Genomic DNA, 22,282 nt, shown 5'->3' on the forward strand with positions numbered 1-22,282 from the left:
CTTTATTTTGATAAAAACAATATATTATATCATTTATAAATATTTTCTCTCATAATAATTAATTATAATTTTTTAATTTAATAATTATAAAATTGATCGTGTAAAATTATTAAGATGATAAATTCTATTTTTTACTGAAATAAAAAATAAAGTATTTAAAAAATGTCACATATGAATAATTTTAATAGGTTGAAAAATATTATTTATATCATCATTAAAAAAATATTATTGTAATTATAAAACATCTGTTCAAGATATGATTGAATTGGTTAATTAATACTGAATAGATTTATTGAAGTAGATAAAGGTCAAATTTTGACGAAATCAAATAATATTCTTTTCATAATGATCAACTTTAGCTTCTCGATTTACCTCCTCACAGATAATTATGAAATTGATCGTATAAGATTGTTAGGATGGCGAATTTCTATCTTTTATTAAAATAAGAATGAAATAATATCCTTTTTGATAGTGATTAATTGTAATTTTTTAATTTATTTTTTTTTAAATGATCATAAAAATACCGATTCCATTATTGAAAATATTATTTATGTTATCATTAAAAATTATTATTACAATATAAGGCATAATTATATAAATCGAAAACAAACATACGTGTGTGAGTAGAGATTTCACTCATGCACAACACGTGGCGTTCTCTGATAAATGAGCATAATAAATATTTATTATGTGATTTCTAACGGCCATGACCATCTTCTACCGCAGATACACGGCATCGGATACTCCTCGATCCCCATTCTTTGGCCCTGCCTTCGTGCTCAAGTGCCGACAGTATGGAAGGTCGATTCAGGGCTTGCTACAAAGAGTGGATGCGCGTCCAGGTCGACGATCTCAACGAACTCCTGCAAGCCAACGGCTTCCCCGAGGCTGAGCTACTCCGGCGTCGCCAAGAGTACGCCACTACGAGGAGTACTACGACGCAGCCTTGTACCAGATGACGGAGCCTTCTTCTGCCCCTCCTGGTGCAACTCCTTCGAGAACGCTTTCCTCTGGATCGGCGGCTGTCGACCCTCCATGTTCATCCGTCTCCTCTACTCCCTCAGCTGCGACGGTCTCGAAGCCCACCTCTCTTCGCCGACCTCGAACTCCGACTCCGCGCCCGGCCTGATGGCCCTCTCCTCCTCCCAGCTAGGCCTCGTCAATGACCTCCACAAGACGACGCTCAGCGAGGAGGATCGATCGCATCACCTCGCAGATGGCCACGCTGCAGGAGAGCGTGGCGGACCGCCCGCTTTTCCCGATCGTGAACGACCTGAGTCAGAGAAGCCGCAGCGGCAGCGCCACTGCCCCTGCCAACGCGGTGGCGCCGGAGGGGGCCTTGGAGGAGTACGCGGAGGCAGCGGCGAGGATGGTCGGAGAGGCGGACCGGCTGCGGGTGAACACGGCGAGGATGCTTTTGTCGGATATACTGACGCCGAGGCAAGCGGTGGAGCTGCTAACCACGGCGAAGCAGCTCCACCTCTCAGTGCACCAGTGGGGCGATCAGCGTGACGAAAGGCATGGCCAAAACCAATCATGATAAATATAGAGAAATGTAGCAGCTTGAAATAAAACAAAAGAATTTTCAAATCTTGCGATCTCAGAAGATAATAATAACTTAAAGCGTAATTTTATTCGAATTTCATACAAGTACGTAGCAGGAATCATACGTTAACACAGCTCGATCACTAGCTAGTTCCATAACCACAAACCAGAAAACACAAGTGAGCAATCACTCGCACTCAGAGTCTGCGGAACTTGAGCGGAGCGCCATGCTGAGGTTGAAGGGTGAAAACCGCGGTTGGCGCATGAGAATACGACGGGGAGAGCTCGAAGGAAAACCGTTGCAGGATCATTCCCAGTGCCATCTTGGCTTCGAGCAGCGAATAGTTTTGGCCGATGCAGACGCGGGGGCCGCCGCCGAACGGGAAGAACGCGAACTGATCCTTCGACGCCTTGGAGACGCCTTCAGCAAACCGCTCTGGATTGAACTCGCCCGCATCTTTGCCCCAGTACTTTCGATCGTTGTGGAAGAACACAGCAGGAAGTGAGAGCCCTACGCCTGCTGGGATCGATAAGTTCCCAATTTGCACTGGCTTGTTAGTTGTTCTCTCGAGAATAGGCACGGATGGGTACAGCCTGAGAACCTCGTACAGTATCATTGTTACCTGCCACACGAATTGTATGAGTGTATATGAAAGTTTCATGATTTCTGTGCTAAATCCAGAAGTTCAAGGAGAAAAACAATACTTACGATCTTCAAACGACCCAATTCTTCAAATTCAGGTTTGTTTTTGCCAAAGGCTTGCATAACCTCTTCCCTAGCTCTTTCTTGCCAGTCAGGATGCATGCTTAGTGTAATCAGTGCCATGGTTAACAAGATGGAGGTTGTTTCTTGGCCTGCAAAGAAAAAGAGCTTGCATTCTTCGATCATTTCGTCAGTAGTCATCCCTCCCTTTTTGTCTCCTGATTCACGGGAGTGATTTAGAGTGGACTCCAGCAACAGCCCCAAGAGGTCTTGTTTTGGTGGTTCACCCATCTTGATAGCCTCCTCCCTCTTCTTTATTATACCCCTGAGAATCGACTGGACTTCGCGATAGATTGCTTTCCTTCTGTTGTTCTTAGGGGTAGGCAGAAATCTGCAAGACGATCGAGCCATTATTGCACTGTCGAAGAGAGACTGTTTCTTCAACATTTGGACAATTGAGTAACTCACCTGAAACCAGGGATGTATATCGACTGCAAGGATAGGAGTAGAAGTTCAGCTTGCTCAGACTGAAGCAGGAAAATTCTTTTCCCTTCCTTGTAGCTACTACCAAAGGCGGTGTGAGAAATCACATCCGCGCTAAGACCTTGGAAATCCGGCCAAATATCAATTTCAGAAGACCCCTCTGGACCGAGCTTGCTCTCCCATTTCTCAATCATTTCAGAACAACAAGCCAACATAGCAGGCAGCATTCCCTGCAAGGCAATATTAGTGAAATGCAACACACAACCATGCAGATTTGAAGCTAGAAGATTGATGATGGGAGATGTAATGAAGATTCATGCACCTTCAGTTTCTCGAGGTGGAAAGCAGGGTTGAGAATCTTCCTGTGTTTAGCCCACTTTTCGCCATGGTAGCTGAAAACTCCGGTGGTGAGTAAATGTCCATAGGGGCCTAAATCAGGGCGTCCGATTTGATCGAACTTCTTGACTAGCACTTCCTTCACCAACTCTGGTTCCATTAGAGTAACACGGGGAACAGGACCTAGCCAAGTGAAGGATGTTCCGCCGCCTACGCGAATTCGAGACAACAAGATATGTTTGAATGAATGAATGAATAGAGCAAGATCGATGAATCCAGTCTATCTGATACGACGATGGAGGAGTTGAAGGAGGTGAGAGCGCTCACCGAGCTCTTTAGTTTTGCGGGTGAGGAAAGCGGCGACTCGAGGGCCGATGTCGTGCGAAAGAGGGGGCATGGGCTTGGACTCCGCCTCCTCCATGAGGCGCCCCATCTCCTTGAGGTCGCCGAAGAGGAATCGGTAGGGGGTGCCGGCGAGGCCCTGCGCCCGGAGCATCCGCTCCAGCTGCCTCGGTCTCCACCACAGGGCGTTGAGCGCCTTCGCCACCACCCACGCCGCCAGCAGCAGCGGCGGCAACCAGAGCAGGGCCCCGCTCTGGATCATCGCTGCCGACACAACCCAACCCATGAGATCGGCAATTGAGGAAGACACGAAGGGCGGCGTGGACTTATAAAGCCACGAATGGGTGCGGCCGCATAAAAGAAAGATTCCATTTGTGGATAACGCTAAAGGCGCATTCACATACAAAGACACGCTCGAAATCGTATCTAGAATAGAGTTTGATAGTAGATTTTTTCCTTAATGGAAGACTGTTTTAAAGTCAACTATTTAGGTATATCTCCCAATGATATTGTCCAAGAGTGTGAACTCGAAATTATAATCTACACATAATAGAGTTTTGATCGTTCACTGTACTACAATAAGCTAAACTATTCTTTGCTAGATAATATATATTATTGTCCAAGAATGTGAAAAGTCGAAATTACAATCTACACAAACTTTTACGGCTCTTCTTTTTCTTTTGCAAAAGATGAAATTCGTCGCCCCAACAGCCCTACAAAAACTTTTACAACTCTTGATTTCTTAGGATGTCACCATCTATTAGGATTTCACATGCCCAAAGATTAGGTTCTTCCGTGTCTATTTATCTAATTAGATGTCCGTATCAACTTCTCATCTACAATTTTTGTGACTTCCTTTTTATTTGCACACGTTTTTAATTTCTTACGTATCTAAGGATCAAGTCTCAACTTTGATGAATTTATCAAATACTTCTTAAAGCACCCTCGCTAATAATAAAGAATAAATCTAAAATATTAAGACATCGCCTTATGTAATTAGTTTTACTTAATATTATTTCAGAATGTAAACGTTAAAAAAAAATCAGAATTCTAATCTCATTATAAATGAATATTCTAAAGATCGATATTTAAATATGCATAAGCGCATTTCAGATTTATTTGATAAGCTAATCAGAAAGAATGTTTTCTATTTTCAAAATTAATCGGGTTTATAAAAAATATATAGAATCTGAAATTACAATCTTCGTTTTAAGACTTCATCTTATCTAAAACTCTATTTAATAGAGTTTGATGGCACACTACAATTAGAAAGTCCTTCTTTCTTAGTAGAAGAGTTTTTTTAAAAAAATTAAACTAGATATATAGTATCTATCTAATTTTAAACATATAATCCCTTATAACATTGTACAAGAGTGTGGAACTTAAATTTCAAGGCATAGTTGAGTTGGTTACGACGAAACAGATTTATAGAAGAGGATAAAATTCGAATCCTGACCGAGTGAAATCACTAAGATGGCTCAAATAGTATTACGGTTCAAAATTCAATTGAAATAATGATGGACTTTAAATGTCGGTGCTATCAATTATTAATTTAGTTAACCACTTCTCATTATGAACTTCTAGAATTCATCCGAATGGTCGAACAAGCAAAATTCAATAATTGTTTAAATCATAAAAAGTTAGTGGAGGAACATGAGCTGACTTCTAGAAGACTTAAAGGAGCTGACAAGCTCCGCAATAAATTTGTGGTTGCAGGTGCAGTGTCACGGTCAAAGTTCTAGATGACGAGGACCACCGTACCTCGTCGTCTCGCCACAGCCACAGGCTGCCATGGGAGACTTGTTGCAGAGTCGCATGGGCGGCCATGCATATGTCTTAATGTATAGAGTAAAGGAGGACCACCGTATCTCGTCGTCTCGCCACAGCCACAGCCACAGGCTGCCATGGGAGACTTGTTGCATGCTTATGCTTTAGGTCAGTCGTATAGCCGGCCATGCTTTGTGTTAACGTATCGATCCACACATTTTTTTTATTCATTTAATGTAGCAGGTAAGATTCACTTTTAGCAGTCATTGTCTCTTCTGAAATGGTGCCACTGCTTACTTTTCACAAACAAAAAAAGTAAACGCAAAAAGAAAAATTAAACACGCGACACACCGATACGAGAAAGCGAAATGTATTAATTGAGCAAGCATTTCCAATTTTGACACTTGGAAAGGTTGGCTGGCACTCATTGTGTTCATATATTTCTCAAGAGAAAATGCTCCATTTTGTGATGATAAAGTTTGACTATAAACTCAAGGAGATTAATTATCATGCGATAACTATTTTCATAATTATATTTTTATTGCTTATAATTAGTCATAATAATAACTTAATGAAAAACGCTTGTTTCAGATAGACCAAAGTAATGATTGGATTAGATTGTAGATAATGTTTGTTATCTAATGCCACAGGTCACTACAGGTAGCAGCTTATCATGCCAAATATGTCCCCTATTATTCAAAAGAACAAGTTATCATCCACAACTTGAATCAAACATGTTATCGGTTACTATGAGGATCGACCAAGATACATGACTAGCTACATCACTCATGTGATAAACACTGAACAATCTAGTTTAGACTGAGCAGAAGAATATCAACAAAGTCTATCAACTTAGCAACTAAGTTAGCAAGCACAACTTGACGCAAGTAATTAGAATCCATCCATCAAACGCGTTGTAAGAGCTTACACCGAGACGCATAGCCCCACAATGCAACGAGATACCAACATGTACATTATGAGAGTACCACAAAAGAACCTAGCTTAGCATTGCCAGAGGAACTTATTAGCATGGCATTCGTCTTGGAGTTTTTCCTATGGCCATGCGCTCCCTCCTACCTGTGTATCTAGCGGCCACAAGATGACAATGTATAAATTTCATGGTCAAGAATAGTTTGAATTTATTGTCCTAGGCACGTAAATAGAGCATATTCAAGCTAAGTAATCATTTAAGCATTTAAATAATGCTTGCATCAAAATGACAGCTTCATTGTATCTTGTCTCCAAATATGTTACCAGGACAAGGCGTGTTGTGAAGAGTTATGGTTTGGATCATAAAAAACGAAATGATGCAACACAAACTTAAGAGGAATATTACTGAGTGATCATTTGGACAGTGCCAATCGAGTCAAGAAGATGTGAAAGATGCAGGAATGTTTATTAGCAAATAGATAAAAAAGGTGAAACCTGGATTAGATGAACAAGATCAACTGAACAAAATGGGGCCTAAGAGAGGTCATCTACAAATGGTAGTATGATTGCCAATATATGGGAGGAATCAGGTGATCCAGGTTCTGATTTCACTATATTGGATAGTGGGTGAACTAGCATTTGAAAGCATTTGCAATTTTACAATGAAAAAGAACATCAAAGTACAGTAAGTACAATTGCTGCATGCAATTCCTAAATCATGCAAGCAAACAAACTCAGATACAAAATACAGGCATCGATGAAAACATGACATGTGTAAAAGTCTACCTTAACATGGTGAATTACCATCCAGATTGTCACAACAACCGCAATTTTCCAGTTACTGAATCAATATCTGCCTTTCTCCCTATTAGTCAACAACAAATACAGAAAAATGGCACAAATTTCATCGCAGTCATAATATAAAAAGCTACTAAATCATGGGACTTATGCAATATGAAGCATAAATATAGCCGCATGAAAAATGAAGCAAAAATACAGCCATCTTTTTTTTTCAGCCGGATTTCTCAGGTCTCAGATTTTTGTTTCAAGAAACATAGAATCTTGGTCTGTCTAGGGCGCTTCCACATAGAACCCACAAAAGAAATTGGAAGACACATTAAGTTGTATCTCAGCATAAACAAAAGAATAAAATAAAACATAAAAAGGTGAAAAGAAAAACCAGAAAAGATCCACAGTGTTTTAGACTACCAAAAGACATCCAGATCAACTTATCACTACTGGTAATTCGAATTAACTTTGATTTAAAAGTTTCTAGAGTCTAAAAACAAAATCAACATAAACAATTGAAGGGAATAAAAATTTGACTTTGTCAAATCCAACCGGAGATGATTTTTTTAATAAACAAAACCCAAGACTAATTTTATTTGATCTGGCATGGATCAAATGTTTCTCTTTATTATGCATTCATTCTGTATTGAACCAAACATATTTGTATCATATTAAATGTAAGACAGAAACCAATACAACCATGGATAACATAATTTCTAGTCCATTACTTTTGGACCATCCATATTTTAGGTCATAATTTTTCTTTATACTTTTTTTTACTTAGTTCCCTGCAAGGGGAGAGGGTATATAGATACTCATTAGACAATATCCAAGGTCAGTAAGGATTCTACCTGGTCCAATGGCAAGTACTGTCTTTGATCCTGCTAAAACCTGATAAATATAAGCAACAAAAAAGAACCATGAACAAGAATGCAGAAAACCATGAACAGAAATGTATAATGAGAAACCCAAACCAGATAAAATTTGATGATGCAAGATTTATCATGTTTTCTGTGGCCACTATGACAAAGTGAAGGTACAAAGAAAAAGATTCTAGGAGGTGAGATGGTGGATCCGCAATTGCAATGTGTTTTATCACAAAACACACAGACAATACCTTTATTGATTGCATGATTTTTTGAGAAGTGGAAGCCACACACCGTCCACATTGTTAATGATCTTTTATGCTGAGTAAACTTAGTAAACTACCTCTAATCAGAAGCCTGATGATGACACTAAGTTTCACAAATTTAATAAAAGATAAACCAACCCATCTGACTAGGAAAATAGTTCCAACAAATTTCATAATAGATCCAATTATCACATAGCACCTCAACAGGTGTTTATCATATCAACTTTTATATTGTTTACCATAGTTAAGGGGAAATTATTTTTTTACCATAATCATGCTTATTAGTTATTTAGTATCCGTGAGTACAAAAACCAGAAGAAGACCTGCGTACGCCCAGCATCCGCTACAACAAAAGTTGGCAAGCCACATCGGTCTGCTGTTTCCTTCAGCTTATTCCTAGTGAGGTTAATTTGAAAAGGTTAATGCTGATGTTTATTAAACATAGAATAAATTTGATAAAAACTCTCACATCTCTTGCTGATTCCTGCATGATAACACTATTTTAGCTTGCCCACATTGTTCCCACGCTCTCAAAAGAGAACGATGGCTGCAAGAAAGAGGAACAGCAAGCAGTTAGCCTACTGAAATTATAATTAGGTAGATGTCATACACGCTCAAATAATAGGTCAAGGGGAAATAAATTAGATCGGTTAGGGTAAAAATGATGTGGAGTTAGATAAAGTATGTAAAGGAATGGTAAAATATAAATTATTAAATAAAATATACTGATAATTGAGACAAAATATATTAAAGACCATTGGCACCTTTGAAGCAAGTCCACGTACAAGCCAGTGGCTGCATCTGCCATTTCATGATTTGACATGATTAGTTAATAATAAAGGACCCAAAAACATATTTCAAATTGTGTGAACATGTAAATGACATTGTGTTGAGCAGATCAAAGTTAAAAAAAAAATAGGCACCAGCAATATGTTCATTTAATAATTCATTAATTTTCCAGCTGTGCTTGTCTTTTGATGATGATCAGCAGATTCAGCTTACCTCTTAAATCATAATATGAGTACCAAAGTTGGAATTTGTAAGGCATGTCAAAAGATGAAACAGATGATAAAAGTTGTATAGAAGAAAAGATAAAGCTCACGAGAACATTGAGAAGCAATTTTTCCAGCACCCATCTTCAAATCTTGCCGAACAACTAGAACCTGCACATGTATACATGTCCTTCACATATTATGGACTAGAAACTAGTATGCTAAGTTATGACCTGTGATACAACATGATATAATATTCAAAGCATGTCGAAATAAATTCTTTTAATCTGCTTATTTGTGAATCTCAAACTGAAAATAGTATCCTATGCCATCATATGAAAAAAAAAAAACTCAAACTAGATTCAGTTGAGAACAACTGTTAAGATTTTTTTTTTCTAGATTGTCTAGAACTATCAAACGAGGAGTTCCTTTGGTTTGTCATATTGTCTCAGGTGCAATAAATAAGAAAAAGGAACATGAGTTATAATGTCAAATTGCAATGAGAAAACCTAATTTTTCTCTTTGCACAAAAAAGTATGACTTGGCATATTGACTCACAAAGTCATTGAACTAAATAGATATACTTCCATAAGCATTAGAAAACGGGAAAAATACTAATCAACTATCCAAGATTTTGTCACTGAGTTCCTGGGAAGAACTATGGATTTGAGAACATGGCATTCATCTTTGGGGTATTCCCTAAAGTTTAGTGCGTGGCAATTGATCAAATTCATTAGAAATTACTTTGAAATATGGCTCAGATTTTTATACCAGAGACATTATATCATCATATTAGGCACTAATTTGAAAAGTCTCAAATCTTTTATACCAGAGATAGTACATCATCATGTTAAGTAGTAAGAATCAGTACTAATACTATTGTACTCATGCTTGTTGAGTTGTCTCAACTACCTAAATTCGATTTTCATTCTTCTAAAGTTACAAATTTTGGCAAAAAAATGTTTATCACACTCCTCTTGGCTCAAAATCAAGCAAAAAGGCTCATAGCAATTTCTCTTGAATGATAAATTAAATCTCGTGTTTCTTAAACATCCTCGTATGGAAAAAAACATGAGATTAGAGTTCAATAATTTTAACAGAAAATGTCAAATCCGGGCAGACCAAAGCTATCGTTTAATAGGGAAAACCTACCACAAGAAAATGATTGGCACTCTCCCTCTAGGAAGTATCAATCAGTGATGCAAAATAAAATGAGAGTTAAATTAGAGGAAGAAGGCACACAGCGTATCCTAAAAAGTCCACGCGCGTCAAAATCTTCTCTAAAACTTACCATTTTGAGCTCTTCACCTAGTCCAGCAGGAGATGAAGAAACAGCCTCCGCCGCCGGTCGGTGTTTGTTCGTACGGTACGAGGACTTGGGCTTGGGATGATTACTAGCGCGCGATGCTGAAAGATCAAAAAACAATCCCATGAGGAAACCGATCAGTAGTCCAGGGAGAAAATTCTCCGGCTTCAAACTGCGGGCGAGCCATGGCTCCTCCTCCTTCTGCGAAAAGAGCGAGAGATGAAGAGACGGTGAAGAAGAAGAAGAGATGGAGGGAGAGGACGAGCGTGTACGTGCTTGGAAGGCATGGATTGCTTTCGCCCAAATGGTATCATCGACTCCACAATCGCCCGCTGCTGTGTGCTTTTATCCTCCACAGGGACGATGACAAAACGGCCGGGCTAACAGCTTTCTCGATATAGGTCAGCTTTACTGTTTTATGGGCCGACCTGGGCCTGAACCGTTTTCCCGTTTTCACTATAAGATTAAGGCTCAGTTTACTTATTGACGGGCCGACTTGGGCTGAGCGGGTTGTAATACTAATACTCAGTTTACTTATTTATGGGCTGACCTGGGCCTAAACGGATTTATCCATTTTCATTATTAAAATTAAGTATTACTTATTATATTAACATCTCTCTTTCACTAAAGGCATTCCTATTCATTTTAATATTAACCCTAATTATGTATGGATCTCATTACTCACTCATTCATTTTTATTTTTTTATATTAAATAAATAAATAAATTCATCCACGTTAATTGCTTGAACGTGTATTATAATACTTATCCATATTAATTGTAACATCATTTGAATGTTATAATAGTTATACATTAACACTATATCTATGCTTTAATGCTTAGTTATTATTTCAAAGATGGTATTGGGACCGACCAGGTGGGACTGTTAGAGTGACGAATTTCATCTTTTACTGTAATACTTAGTTATTATTTATAGGTCAACCTAGGCCTAAACTCTAAAATTTTACTAAAAATTTATTTTCTCGCTCAACAATCAACGTCCCAGATTTTTCATAAATGTGATATTTGAGGGCCCTTCTAGATCATATCCTTACTCACGAGCTCATTTGATCATTGGTTGGGAGCTCATGGCCTACTACCGAGCATGCTGCCTTAGACCCATTGGTCGTGAACTAGTAGCGTGCTTAACTCATTGGTTGCAAGCTCAAGGCCTACCCAATCTAATTCGAAAAGAAAAATAAGTTTGGAGCTTTTATCATTTAATTCGAGTTTAGGTTTGAAGTTTGATTTTTTTTTTTATATACAATTGATGAAAAAAATTATATCGACGATAAAAAATACTAAAACTCAAACTCTTAATTAATGGACATCAAACTATTTTTAACTGAAATAGCTTGATAATTCTAAAGGGCTTTAAAACTTGAATAAAGAGTATAAACAAATTCAAGGGACAATGGTATCCATTTGTTAAGAATTAGAGTTCTTTTAAATTGGTCGTTAAAGTATTTCGGGCACAATGAGTGAAATACATCATTTTGTAAATATCAAAAATATAATGCGTATTAAAAAAGAGTTAGATGAGCACTTTAAAAAAATGTCACATTACAAATGAATTTTCTCATAAATATTCTAAATCACTCACATGTTAATGAAATTTAAAGAACTTCATAGTAGTCCATATGTGTCTTTAATACTTTGTTTATGCATCAACATATATATACATAACAAATTAGCACATTAATTAAATAGAAATTGAGACTAATAATCAAAGACTCATGCAATATATATATATATATCGTGAAACATACAATTAATTCATTTGCCCACACACACATGATCAACCACAAATACAATGTGGTAATTAAGCTCTCGATCATTAATTATATATATCCTACTAATTAATTGATTATATATAATTCTTAGTATATATATAGGCACTAATTAATTTGCCTTCAGACATGTTTAATTAGTACATAATCTCTTCACAAAAGCTCCTCTGGACTTCATAAGCCAATTCTTCCACACTCAGTTGGCATTCAAGTCCAATCTGCAGTGAAAGTAAATTAATTACCTGATAATTAAACATGATTTGATCTGAATATATTTAATTTAAATAGGTAAGTAATCGATGGAAATTAAAGGATTCCTAGAACATAGACATGAATTACCTTGACGATGAAGGAGTAGAGAACAGTGTCTTCCATGCTGCTGATGTTGAGGTGGAGGATCTCGAAGGCCTGGCTCTCCAGAACGCTTATGATCCTGACCACCTGGCCCGGGATCCTCCTCGACAGCGTCCGCAGCAGCACGTTGGGGCCCGACAGCTTGGCCTCGACGTCCGCCACCGCCGAGTTGCAGCAGGCGCCCAGCTCCTTGACGACGCTGAGGCTGCCGCCGCCGTCCGAGGGGCTGCTGCTCGACGCGGTGCGCGGCGACGGCGTGAGTTGCTGTCCGTGCCGCAGTTGCTGCGGCCGCGGGCTGGGACTGGGGCTCAGGCTCTTGCGCTTCTTCTTCGCCTCCAGCGACTGCACCAGCTGCTGCAGCTCTTTGATGAACTCTATCGCTCCCCCTATGATCGAAGCTTGGTCTCCCTTACCCCAAATTAAACACACACATTTCACAAACAGTAGACGATCGACATACATAAACTATAAACTAAACCCTAATATTATACATACCCTTTTGATGTAGAAGGATGGGGTGAGAGAACGCAGGACCTTGAGGTGCTCGTTCATCTGCCTTCTCCTGTTCCTTTCCACAGCGATGTGCGACATGGCAGCTGGCTGGGAGGTGACTGCTAGCTGGTTCAATTCCTCCGATCGATCAATACTGCAGTGCAGTGGCGATCGATGGAGTATTAATAGACGCAGCAGCGAGCATTAAATGGCGTGGCTGCGGTCTCGTGAGGGCGGGCATGGATGCATGCATGCATGCATGGACGACGGCCTTTTGGTAGCCATAATAAAAACAGGAAAAATTATTGCACTGATCACAAACTTGGGCTGGGGTTTGTTGGTATATATTTAATATTCCACATTGCATGCTCTCACGGGTCTCTCCCGACCTTGATAACTTGGAGTCATGTGCGAGTGCATGGAGACCGGAGCTCCAAGTAGATCGACATGATCCAAAGCGAGGTAGAATATTACTTGCTATATATGCTGGATTTAGTCTTAATTATCTCGATGTGTCTTGTTTGTTTTGCAGAGGGAGTCTGATAACAGCAACTTAGTTAAGTTGATAGGATTTGCAAGTTCTGAGCATAACTTTTTGTTGACGATGACACGAATTCAGGAACTCATCGATCTATCCCTTTTCAACAAGCTTGTTCTTTGTTGTATTGAGTAACACGGAACCTTCCTTTAATTTCCCCCTCAGGCACAAATGGCAGTTATGTCTCTGCAGCAAAGTTCATGATGTTGTTAGGTTTTAAGCTCGTGCCAGATATATGCACTTTCAATTATCTTGCTTAGAACTGTAAGGAGGCCATATGGTTGTACTTATGTGGGCCCACTGTTAATCCTACAGACGAAAGAAATTCTTTATTTATGTTAATCCACACAATTAATTCAAGTTCTAAAACTGTTCCATAGGATTATATATAATACTTTGGTTGTCACTTTAGATGAGCTGAAATATATAATATTTAAGCTTGATAAAATTCACAAGGATCATATGATGATAATTATGTGTATTTCTCTTACAATGACTATAGCCAATACTATATATTACCATAGTATTAGGCCTCAATCAACACTTTCTTACTGGTGTTATAGCCCATCTGTCAATGGACCCGTAGTCGATTCGATGTTTAAGGAAATCAAGTGGCATTTAGTTCTTTATTGACTGGTAGAATAAAAGCAGTACCTCCTGCATTTAAACTTAAAATACATATAACTTTTTAAGAGTTTCCATATTCTCTTATATATATATATATATATATATATAGTGATCGAAGTTAAAAATTAATCTATAAAATAACGATCGAATTGTAATTGGTTACTAAAACAACGACCGAATTGTAATCGATCGCTAAATCCATCTTTATTTGTGGTTATTTTTGTAGTGACAAACTCTCTTTCCTCTCTGTCTCCTGATGGCTCGCGGAAGAAGAAATTGCCGCCGCCGACTAAAAGCCGCTGCTGATGCTGTTATCGTGACCGCGTCCGTTGCTGCCTCCGAGGCGGCAACGTCTGTCGTTGACGCTGTCTTGGTAGTCGTGATTCATGACTCGGCACTTGTGATTTTTGACCCGGCACTCGTCATTCCCGGCTCTCCTACAACATTTGAATTCAACCTACCAGTACCGAGGGGAACTCGAATTATTTTCAATGATGATGATGATTGAATAACTTCTAGAATCACTTGCATTTGTTTTTAGTTGTTTTCTTCACAATTTATTTTCCATGTTGTTTTCTTCACAGTGGATTGACTCTATCGTATATTTCAATCTTCTCTTTCAGATGAGTGGGCGAGCGAAAAGTAAAAAAAAAGGGCAGCCCGGTGCACGAAGCTCCCGCCATGCGGGGTCCGGGGAAAGGATCCATTGTACGCAGCCTTACCTTACCTTTGACAAGAGGCTGTTTCAGGATTTGAACCCGTGACCTCTAGGTCACATGGCAGCAACCTTACCGTTGCGCCAAGGCTCCCCTTCCGAGCGAAAAGTACTTCTTTCCTATTATGCTATGCCCCAACTCCAAATTCGGATTCGGCTGACGTGGATCCCCTTCGACTGATCTTACTGTGATTGGTCAGTCTGATCTCTATCTTGATTCCCGAGTGTCTCTTATCTTTGTCCGAGCTAGTCTGAATAAGGTTATATTTTATTTTGTTTTGTTAAATAAGAACTAATATGACAGAATGGAAGCTATGTTTTTTTTTGAAAATATATATGATTATGTGTCCACCTCTCTCCATGGAAGTTGATATCATTTTTGAATTTTCAATACTAAACAAAACAATGCTATAAAATTCAATCAAATAGTTTTCATAAAATTAAATTAAACTAAGTTTAGTCATCGCCGTTATCAAAAATTAAGTTAAACAATGAGGTAATTACAAAATTATAAAAAGTATGATCATTGATGAACATAAATTATGATAAAATAAATAATATTACCTTTGAAGATGATCTGAAATCCTGAAACTTAGAAATTGTTTCAAGAAATAATTTTCTAGTAGGGGAAGAAAAGTTGAAAAACCATATTAAAGTTTAGCATAGAGAGTTTGATCGGAGGAAGATTGCAATTTCAATTCTCAGTATAGATGAGATTCGCTAAAATTCTCCATGTACCGTCCAACTCTAAAATTAGCGACCCAATATAAATTTGATCGCTATTTTAGCAACCAATATTTGATATCATCGCTAATTAGCGATCGATTTTTAACTTCTGTCACTAAATAGCAACCAATTATAATTCCGTCACTAATATAGCGATCGAATTTATAATCGACTGCTAAATTAGCGACTGATTCTAATTCGATCGCTAAACAACGACCGAAGTTAAAAATTGATCGCTAAAACAGTGATCAAATTGTATTCGGTCGCTAAAATAGCGATCGAATTTATAATCGACCGCTAAATTAGCGACTGATTCTAATTCGGTTGCTAAATAACGACCACAGTTAAAAATTAATCGCTAAAACAGTGATCAAATTGTAATCGGTCGCTAAAATAGCGACCGAATTGTAATCGATCGCTAACTCCATCTCTATTTGTGGTTATTTTTGTAGTGACAAACTCTCTTTCCTCCCCGTCTCCTGATGGCTTGCAGAGGGAAATCACTGCCGTCGACTAAAAGCAGCTGCTGATGCTGTTGCCGCGACCGCGTCCACCGCTGCCATTGTTGCCTCCGAGGCGGCAACGTCTGTCATTGCCGCTATTGACGCCGTCTTGGCAGTCGTGATTCCTGACTCGGCACTTGTGATTTCTGACCAGTCACTCGTCATTACCGGCTCTCCTACGGCATTTGCATTCAACCTACCGGTACTGAGGGGAACTCGAATTATTTTCGATGATGATGATGATCGAATAACTTCTCTAAAATCGCTCGCATTTGTTTTTAGTTGTTTTCTTCACAATGTGTTTTCCATGTTGTTTTCTTCGCGGTGGATTGGATCTACCTTATATTTTGATCTTCTATTTCTGATGAGTGGGCGAGCGAAAAGTACTTCTTTCCTATTATGCTATGCCCCAACTCCAAATTCAGATTCGGCTGACGTGGATCCCCTTCGACTCTTACTGTGATTGGTCGGTCCGATCTCTATCTTGATTCCCGAGTGTCTCTTGTCTTTGTCTGAGCTAGTCTGAATGAGGTTATGTTTTATTTTGTTTTGTTAAATAAGAACTAATATGAAAGAGTGGAAGCTATGTTTTTTTTGAAAATATATATGATTCTGTGTCCACCTCTCTCCATCGAAGTTGATATCATTTTTGAATTTTCAATACTAAACAAAACAATGCAATAAAATTCAATCAAATAGTTTTCATAAAATTAAATTAAACTAAGTTTAGTCATCGCCGTTATCAAAATTAAGTTAAACAATGAGGTAATTACAAAATTATAAAAAGTATGATCATTGATGAACATAAATTATGATAAAATAAATAATATTACTTTTAAAGATGATCTGAAATCTTGAAATTTAGAAATTGTCCCAATAAAATTTCTAGTAGGGAAGAAAAGTCAAAAAATCATATTAAAGTTTAGCATAGAGAGTTTGATCGGAGGGAGATTACAATTTCAATTCTCAATATGGATGATAGTTCGCTAAAATTCTCCATGTGCCGTCCAACTCTAAAATTAGCGACCCAATAAAAATTTGATCGCTATTTTAACGAGCAATATTTGATATCCATCGCTAATTAGCGATCGATCGATTTTTAACTTCCGTCGCTAAATAGCGACCGATTATAATTCCGTCGCTAATATAGCGATCGAATTTATAATCGATCGCTAAATAAGCGACTGATTCTAATTCGATCATTAAATAGCGATCAAAATTAAAAATTGATCGCTAAAACAATGACCGAATTGTAATCGGTCGCTAAATCCAACTCTATTTGTGGAAATGATTTTCATTCTGTTTTTAGGAAACCAATGCTCAGAAAATTTATTTCATGATTTTTGAAAGAGGACCTTTGGCCTTCATCGATGGCACTTATGGAATGTTAAGCAGACTTCACACTGGTGGATCCCCAATCCAGCATCTATCTCATGTTGCTTCTAGTACAATATCTCACAGGATAGCTATTTTATCCAGTCTAAGTCGTTGCCTGGCTAATTTTCTCGCACAAGTTTTCATGCAGTAAATGTTTATTTTATTTCTCTTTGATTTTGCTCCTACGTATGTTAGACATTTTGATTTCATTCATTTTGAATACACACAACGTACTTCATTTTAATTTTTGTAAATTTATGACAATCATGCATGTAAAATGAAAAGTACTTATTAGCTTCTAATATTAAAAAAATAGTATAGGAAGTTGAACTTTGTTAATGGACCTTCTTCTTTAATACTGCAAATGTTTTCTGTTTTAATCTGTCATTTGCTGTTGTAGGTTTATTTGGAAGTTAACAAGTATGGAGGAATTTTCCTGGAGGATGTTGACAAATCATTGCCTTTATTATTGTTGACGATTAATAACCTTTTCTTAAAGTTAGAAGTTTCAATTACTCAAATACATGAAATTTGCAAGGTTATACATTTTTTCCTTCTAATATTTCTTCTTTCTTTTAATTTGTCTATACGAAAAAATATTACATGATTCATGTCACTTTATTTTTTCAAAGATATCATGGTTATTGATAGAGTGAAAGGTTATCATCTGTGGATGAGAATGACTCTTTTGCACTTCAATTTGAGAAAATACCTTATACGGAAGAACAAAAGATTCAATGGACAAATACTGAGATTAGGGATGCTACAGAAGTGATTCACAAAAATCTCCAGAGACTTGAATTGTATTTAGCTGGAATTGTATTTGCAATGAGGTATTTACAAAATTATAAAAAGTATAATCATTGATGAACATAAATTATGATAAAATAAATAATATTACTTTTGAAGATGATCTGAAATCCTGAAATTTAGAAATTGTTTCAAGAAATAGTTTTCTAGTAGGGAAGAAAAGTCGAAAAATCATATTAAAGTTTAGCATAGAGAGTTTGATCGGAGGGAGATTACAATTTTAATTCTCAATATGGATGATAGTTCGCTAAAATTCTCCATGTGCCGTCCAACTCTAAAATTAGCGACCCAATAAAAATTTGATCGCTATTTTAACGAGAAATATTTGATATCCATCGCTAATTAGCGATCGATCGATTTTTAACTTCCGTCGCTAAATAGCGACCGATTATAATTCCATCGCTAATATAGCGATCGAATTTATAATCGATCGCTAAATAAGCGACTGATTTTAATTTGATCATTAAATAGCGATCAAAATTAAAAATTGATCGCTAAAACAATGACCGAATTGTAATCGATCGCTAAATCCAACTCTATTTGTGGAAATGATTTTCATTCTGTTTTTAGGGAACCAATGCTCAGAAAATTTATTTCATGATTTTTGAAAGAGGGTCTTTGTCCTTCATCGATGGCACTTATGGAATGTTAAGCAGACTTCACACTGGTGGATCCCCAATCCAACATCTATCTCATGTTGCTTCCAGTACAATATCTCACAGGATAGCTATTTTATCTAGTCTAAGTCGTTGCTTGGCTAATTTTCTCGCACAAGTTTTCATTCAGTAAATGTTTATTTTATTTTTCTTTGATTTTGCTCCTACGTGTGTTTGACATTTTGATTTCATTCATTTTGAATACACATAACGTACTTCATTTTAATTTTTATAAATTTATGACAATCATGTAAAATGAAAAGTACTTATTAGCTTCTAATATTAAAAAAATAGTATAGGAAGTTGAACTTTGTTAATGGACCTTCTTTTTTAATATTGCAAATGTTTTCTGTTTTAATCTGTCCAGAGGCGGATCCAGAAATAATTTTTGGCGAGGGCTAATAAATTTTTTATTACAATGTACAGTATAGAGGAATCAATAATTTTTTTTTAAAAAGTAAATGTGCGGGAGGAAAAGATCCTGATCCGAAAATCCAAAAATACATATCACTCAAGGGAAATCCTTTTTCTCCCATATGTAAACAGCAAATGTTAACAAGTAGACAAGAAAATCAAGTGGAAGAACTGTTTCCAATATTAAGGATACATGTCATGTCATTTTTAAACTGCCCTAACTGAAAGGTGTCCTTCAACAATTGGAACTCTTCTTCCATCTATAGGCTCCAGAAGATTCAGATTCCAAAAGATGAAAGAAAAAATATACACCAAAAGCATAAGCCACCTTACGCACAACGTTGGAAAAATAAGGAATTGACTGCAAGATAGATGAGTATCCTCACCTCTGCTATTATCCCATGGTGTAATCTGGCAGGTTGAAGTATGTCAAGACTATCTATAGATGCTGCTCCTGATATAACCATACAAGCCAGCCGCTTTACCATCAAGGGATATTTCAATCTCTTCAAGCTACAGCATACAAGGAGACAGAAATAAGATTATAACCTTACATGTACAATCTTCGCAACTCAATAACATCTACATGTATACACTTAACCCAATTTGAAATTCTAAAGTAGGATGGTTCCATATTTGTTTAAAACCATAAACTGACTCTACAGGGACTCTTTAAGCCAGTTTGACCCTAGCCATGGGCTCTGACGAGTTCGTGGACATGATGCTGCACGACAGCTGCTTCGTGGTGGAGTTGTTCCTCAGTCTCACCGAGAGGCAGGAGGGAAGGCGACAGGAGATGGACGACGACGAAGAACACGACCCGATCTTTAGCTCGGCCTGGGCGGAGTACTACCTGAGGCTCGACATGCTGCTGCTGGAGAACCAGCTTCCCCTGTTTCTGCTCAGGGATTTTCTCAGTTTCGTTGACCCTGAGAAAGCGGCGAACTCCCTGAGGCCACTTGCGCTCAATTTCTTCGGCGGCGACTTCCTCCCAGGAAGAACTAAGAAGCTTCCGGAGAAATTGGAAGTCCCGGAGACACTCAGGAGATCGCATCACATCCTTCATCTCTTGCACGCCTACATACAGCAAGCCCCCGACGCCATTAAGGCAGACAAAAGCTCCCATGGCGGGGATAAAGTAATTAGGGGAGGAGCTGAAGGCTTCCGCAGCAGCCCGGAGCGCTACTCTCTGCTGGCGTCGTCTATCGGGCGCAAGTCGGAGAAGAGGCTCGACGACGGGTACGTCTTCACGCCGCTTACCCCGGCGGCACTGGCGATCCTGGCGAGGGCTTCAGCCCCTTCCAGCCCTTGCCTGGATCCGCCCCTGAATCTGTCATTTGGTGTTGTAGGTTTATTTGAAAGTTAACAAGTATGGAGGAATTTTACTGGAGGATGTTGACAATCATTGCCTTTATTATTGTTGACGATTAATAACCTTTTCTTAAAGTTAGAAGTTTCAATTACTAAAATACATGAAATTTGCAAGGTTATACATTTTTTCCTTCTAATATTTCTTCTTTCTTTTAATTTGTCTATACGAAAAAATATTACAAGATTCATGTCACTTTATTTTTTCAAAGATATCATGGTTATTGATAGGGTGAAAGGTTATCATCTGTGGATGAGAATGACTCTTTTGCACTTCAATTTGAGAAAATACCTTATACGGAAGAACAAAAGATTCAATGGACAAATACTGAGATTAGGGATGCTACAGAAGTGATTCACAAAAATCTCCAGAGACTTGAATTGTATTTGCAATGAGGTAATTACAAAATTATAAAAAGTATGATCATTGATGAACATAAATTATGATAAAATAAATAATATTACTTTTGAAGATGATCTGAAATCCTGAAATTTAGAAATTGTCACAAGAAATAGTTTTCTAGTAGGGAAGAAAAGTCGAAAAATCATATTAAAGTTTAGCATAGAGAGTTTGATCGGAGGGAGATTACAATTTCAATTCTCAATATGGATGATAGTTCGCTAAAATTCTCCATGTGCTGTCCAACTCTAAAATTAGCGACCCTATAAAAATTTGATCGCTATTTTAACGAGCAATATTTGATATCCATTGCTAATTAGCGAGCGATCGATTTTTAACTTCCGTCGCTAAATAACGATCGATTATAATTCCGTCGCTAATATAGCGATCGAATTTATAATCAATCGCTAAATAAGCGACTGATTCTAATTCGATCATTAAATAACGATCAAAATTAAAAATTGATCGCTAAAACAATGATCGAATTGTAATCGGTCGCTAAATCCAACTCTATTTGTGGAAATGATTTTCATTCTGTTTTTAGGGCACCAATGCTCAGAAGATTTATTTCATGATTTTTGAAAGAGGACCTTTGGCCTTCATCGATGGCACTTATGGAATGTTAAGCAGACTTCACACTGGTGGATCCCCAATCCAGCATCTATCTCATGTTGCTTCCAGTACAATATCTCACAGGATAGCTATTTTATCCAGTCTAAGTCGTTGCCTGGCTAATTTTGTCGCACAAGTTTTCATGCAGTAAATGTTTATTATATTTCTCTTTGATTTTGCTCTTACGTATGTTAGACATTTTGATTTCATTCATTTTGAATACACACAACGTACTTCATTTTAATTTTTGTAAATTTATGACAATCATGTAAAATGAAAAGTACTTATTAGCTTCTAATATTAAAAAAATAGTATAGGAAGTTGAACTTTGTTAATGGACCTTCTTCTTTAATATTGCAAATGTTTTCTGTTTTAATCTGTCATTTGCTGTTGTAGGTTTATTTGGAAGTTAACAAGTATGGAGGAATTTTACTGGAGGATGTTGACAAATCATTGCCTTTATTATTGTTGACGATTAATAACCATTTCTTAAAGTTAGAAGTTTCAATTACTCAAATACATGAAATTTGCAAGGTTATACATTTTTTCCTTCTAATATTTCTTCTTTCTTTTAATT

The 22,282-nt window shown here is 37.6% G+C and overlaps 4 protein-coding genes across 5 annotated transcripts; 1 reads left to right on the plus strand and 3 right to left on the minus strand.

Moving 5' to 3' along the window:
• Positions 1-743: 743 nt before the first annotated feature.
• On the plus strand, positions 744-1,540 carry LOC141837380 (protein DOG1-like 3). The gene is given in 4 exon segments (XM_074724794.1): positions 744-909; positions 912-935; positions 938-1,194; positions 1,196-1,540. Coding segments are annotated over 4 exon segments (741 nt in total). The 5' UTR covers positions 744-794.
• A 68-nt stretch (positions 1,541-1,608) lies between these two features.
• Positions 1,609-3,717, minus strand: LOC141838507 (cytochrome P450 CYP72A616-like). Its single transcript, XM_074726012.1, has 5 exons — positions 3,395-3,717; positions 3,054-3,277; positions 2,717-2,961; positions 2,255-2,639; positions 1,609-2,168 (listed from the first exon to the last, which is right to left on the minus strand). The coding sequence occupies exons 1-5, from the start codon at positions 3,693-3,695 to the stop codon at positions 1,743-1,745; spliced, it is 1,581 nt and encodes a 526-aa protein (XP_074582113.1). The 5' UTR covers positions 3,696-3,717; the 3' UTR covers positions 1,609-1,742.
• A 2,298-nt stretch (positions 3,718-6,015) lies between these two features.
• LOC141840877 (uncharacterized) lies at positions 6,016-10,680 on the minus strand. 2 transcript variants are annotated; one of them, XM_074728966.1, is made up of 9 exons: positions 10,598-10,680; positions 10,311-10,526; positions 9,130-9,190; positions 8,792-8,828; positions 8,497-8,574; positions 8,351-8,423; positions 7,747-7,786; positions 6,893-6,971; positions 6,016-6,261 (listed from the first exon to the last, which is right to left on the minus strand). In XM_074728966.1, the coding sequence occupies exons 1-8, from the start codon at positions 10,637-10,639 to the stop codon at positions 6,922-6,924; spliced, it is 597 nt and encodes a 198-aa protein (XP_074585067.1). In that variant the 5' UTR covers positions 10,640-10,680; the 3' UTR covers positions 6,016-6,261; positions 6,893-6,921. The 2 variants fall into 2 exon arrangements, with proteins under 2 accessions (XP_074585067.1, XP_074585066.1); XM_074728965.1 differs by lacking the exons at positions 6,016-6,261; positions 6,893-6,971 and having other exon boundaries at positions 7,512-7,786.
• A 1,570-nt stretch (positions 10,681-12,250) lies between these two features.
• Positions 12,251-13,058, minus strand: LOC141841751 (transcription factor MUTE). Its single transcript, XM_074729949.1, has 3 exons — positions 12,963-13,058; positions 12,453-12,875; positions 12,251-12,331 (listed from the first exon to the last, which is right to left on the minus strand). Exons 1-3 carry the CDS (start codon positions 13,056-13,058, stop codon positions 12,251-12,253), a joined length of 600 nt encoding a protein of 199 aa, XP_074586050.1.
• Positions 13,059-22,282: the final 9,224 nt, after the last annotated feature.

This window comes from Curcuma longa, chromosome 11 (assembly GCF_044706935.1).
Source record: "Curcuma longa cultivar G26 ecotype Majalengka, Jawa Barat chromosome 11, ITB_CL_G26_1.1, whole genome shotgun sequence".
Classification (NCBI taxonomy): Eukaryota; Viridiplantae; Streptophyta; class Magnoliopsida; order Zingiberales; family Zingiberaceae; genus Curcuma; species Curcuma longa.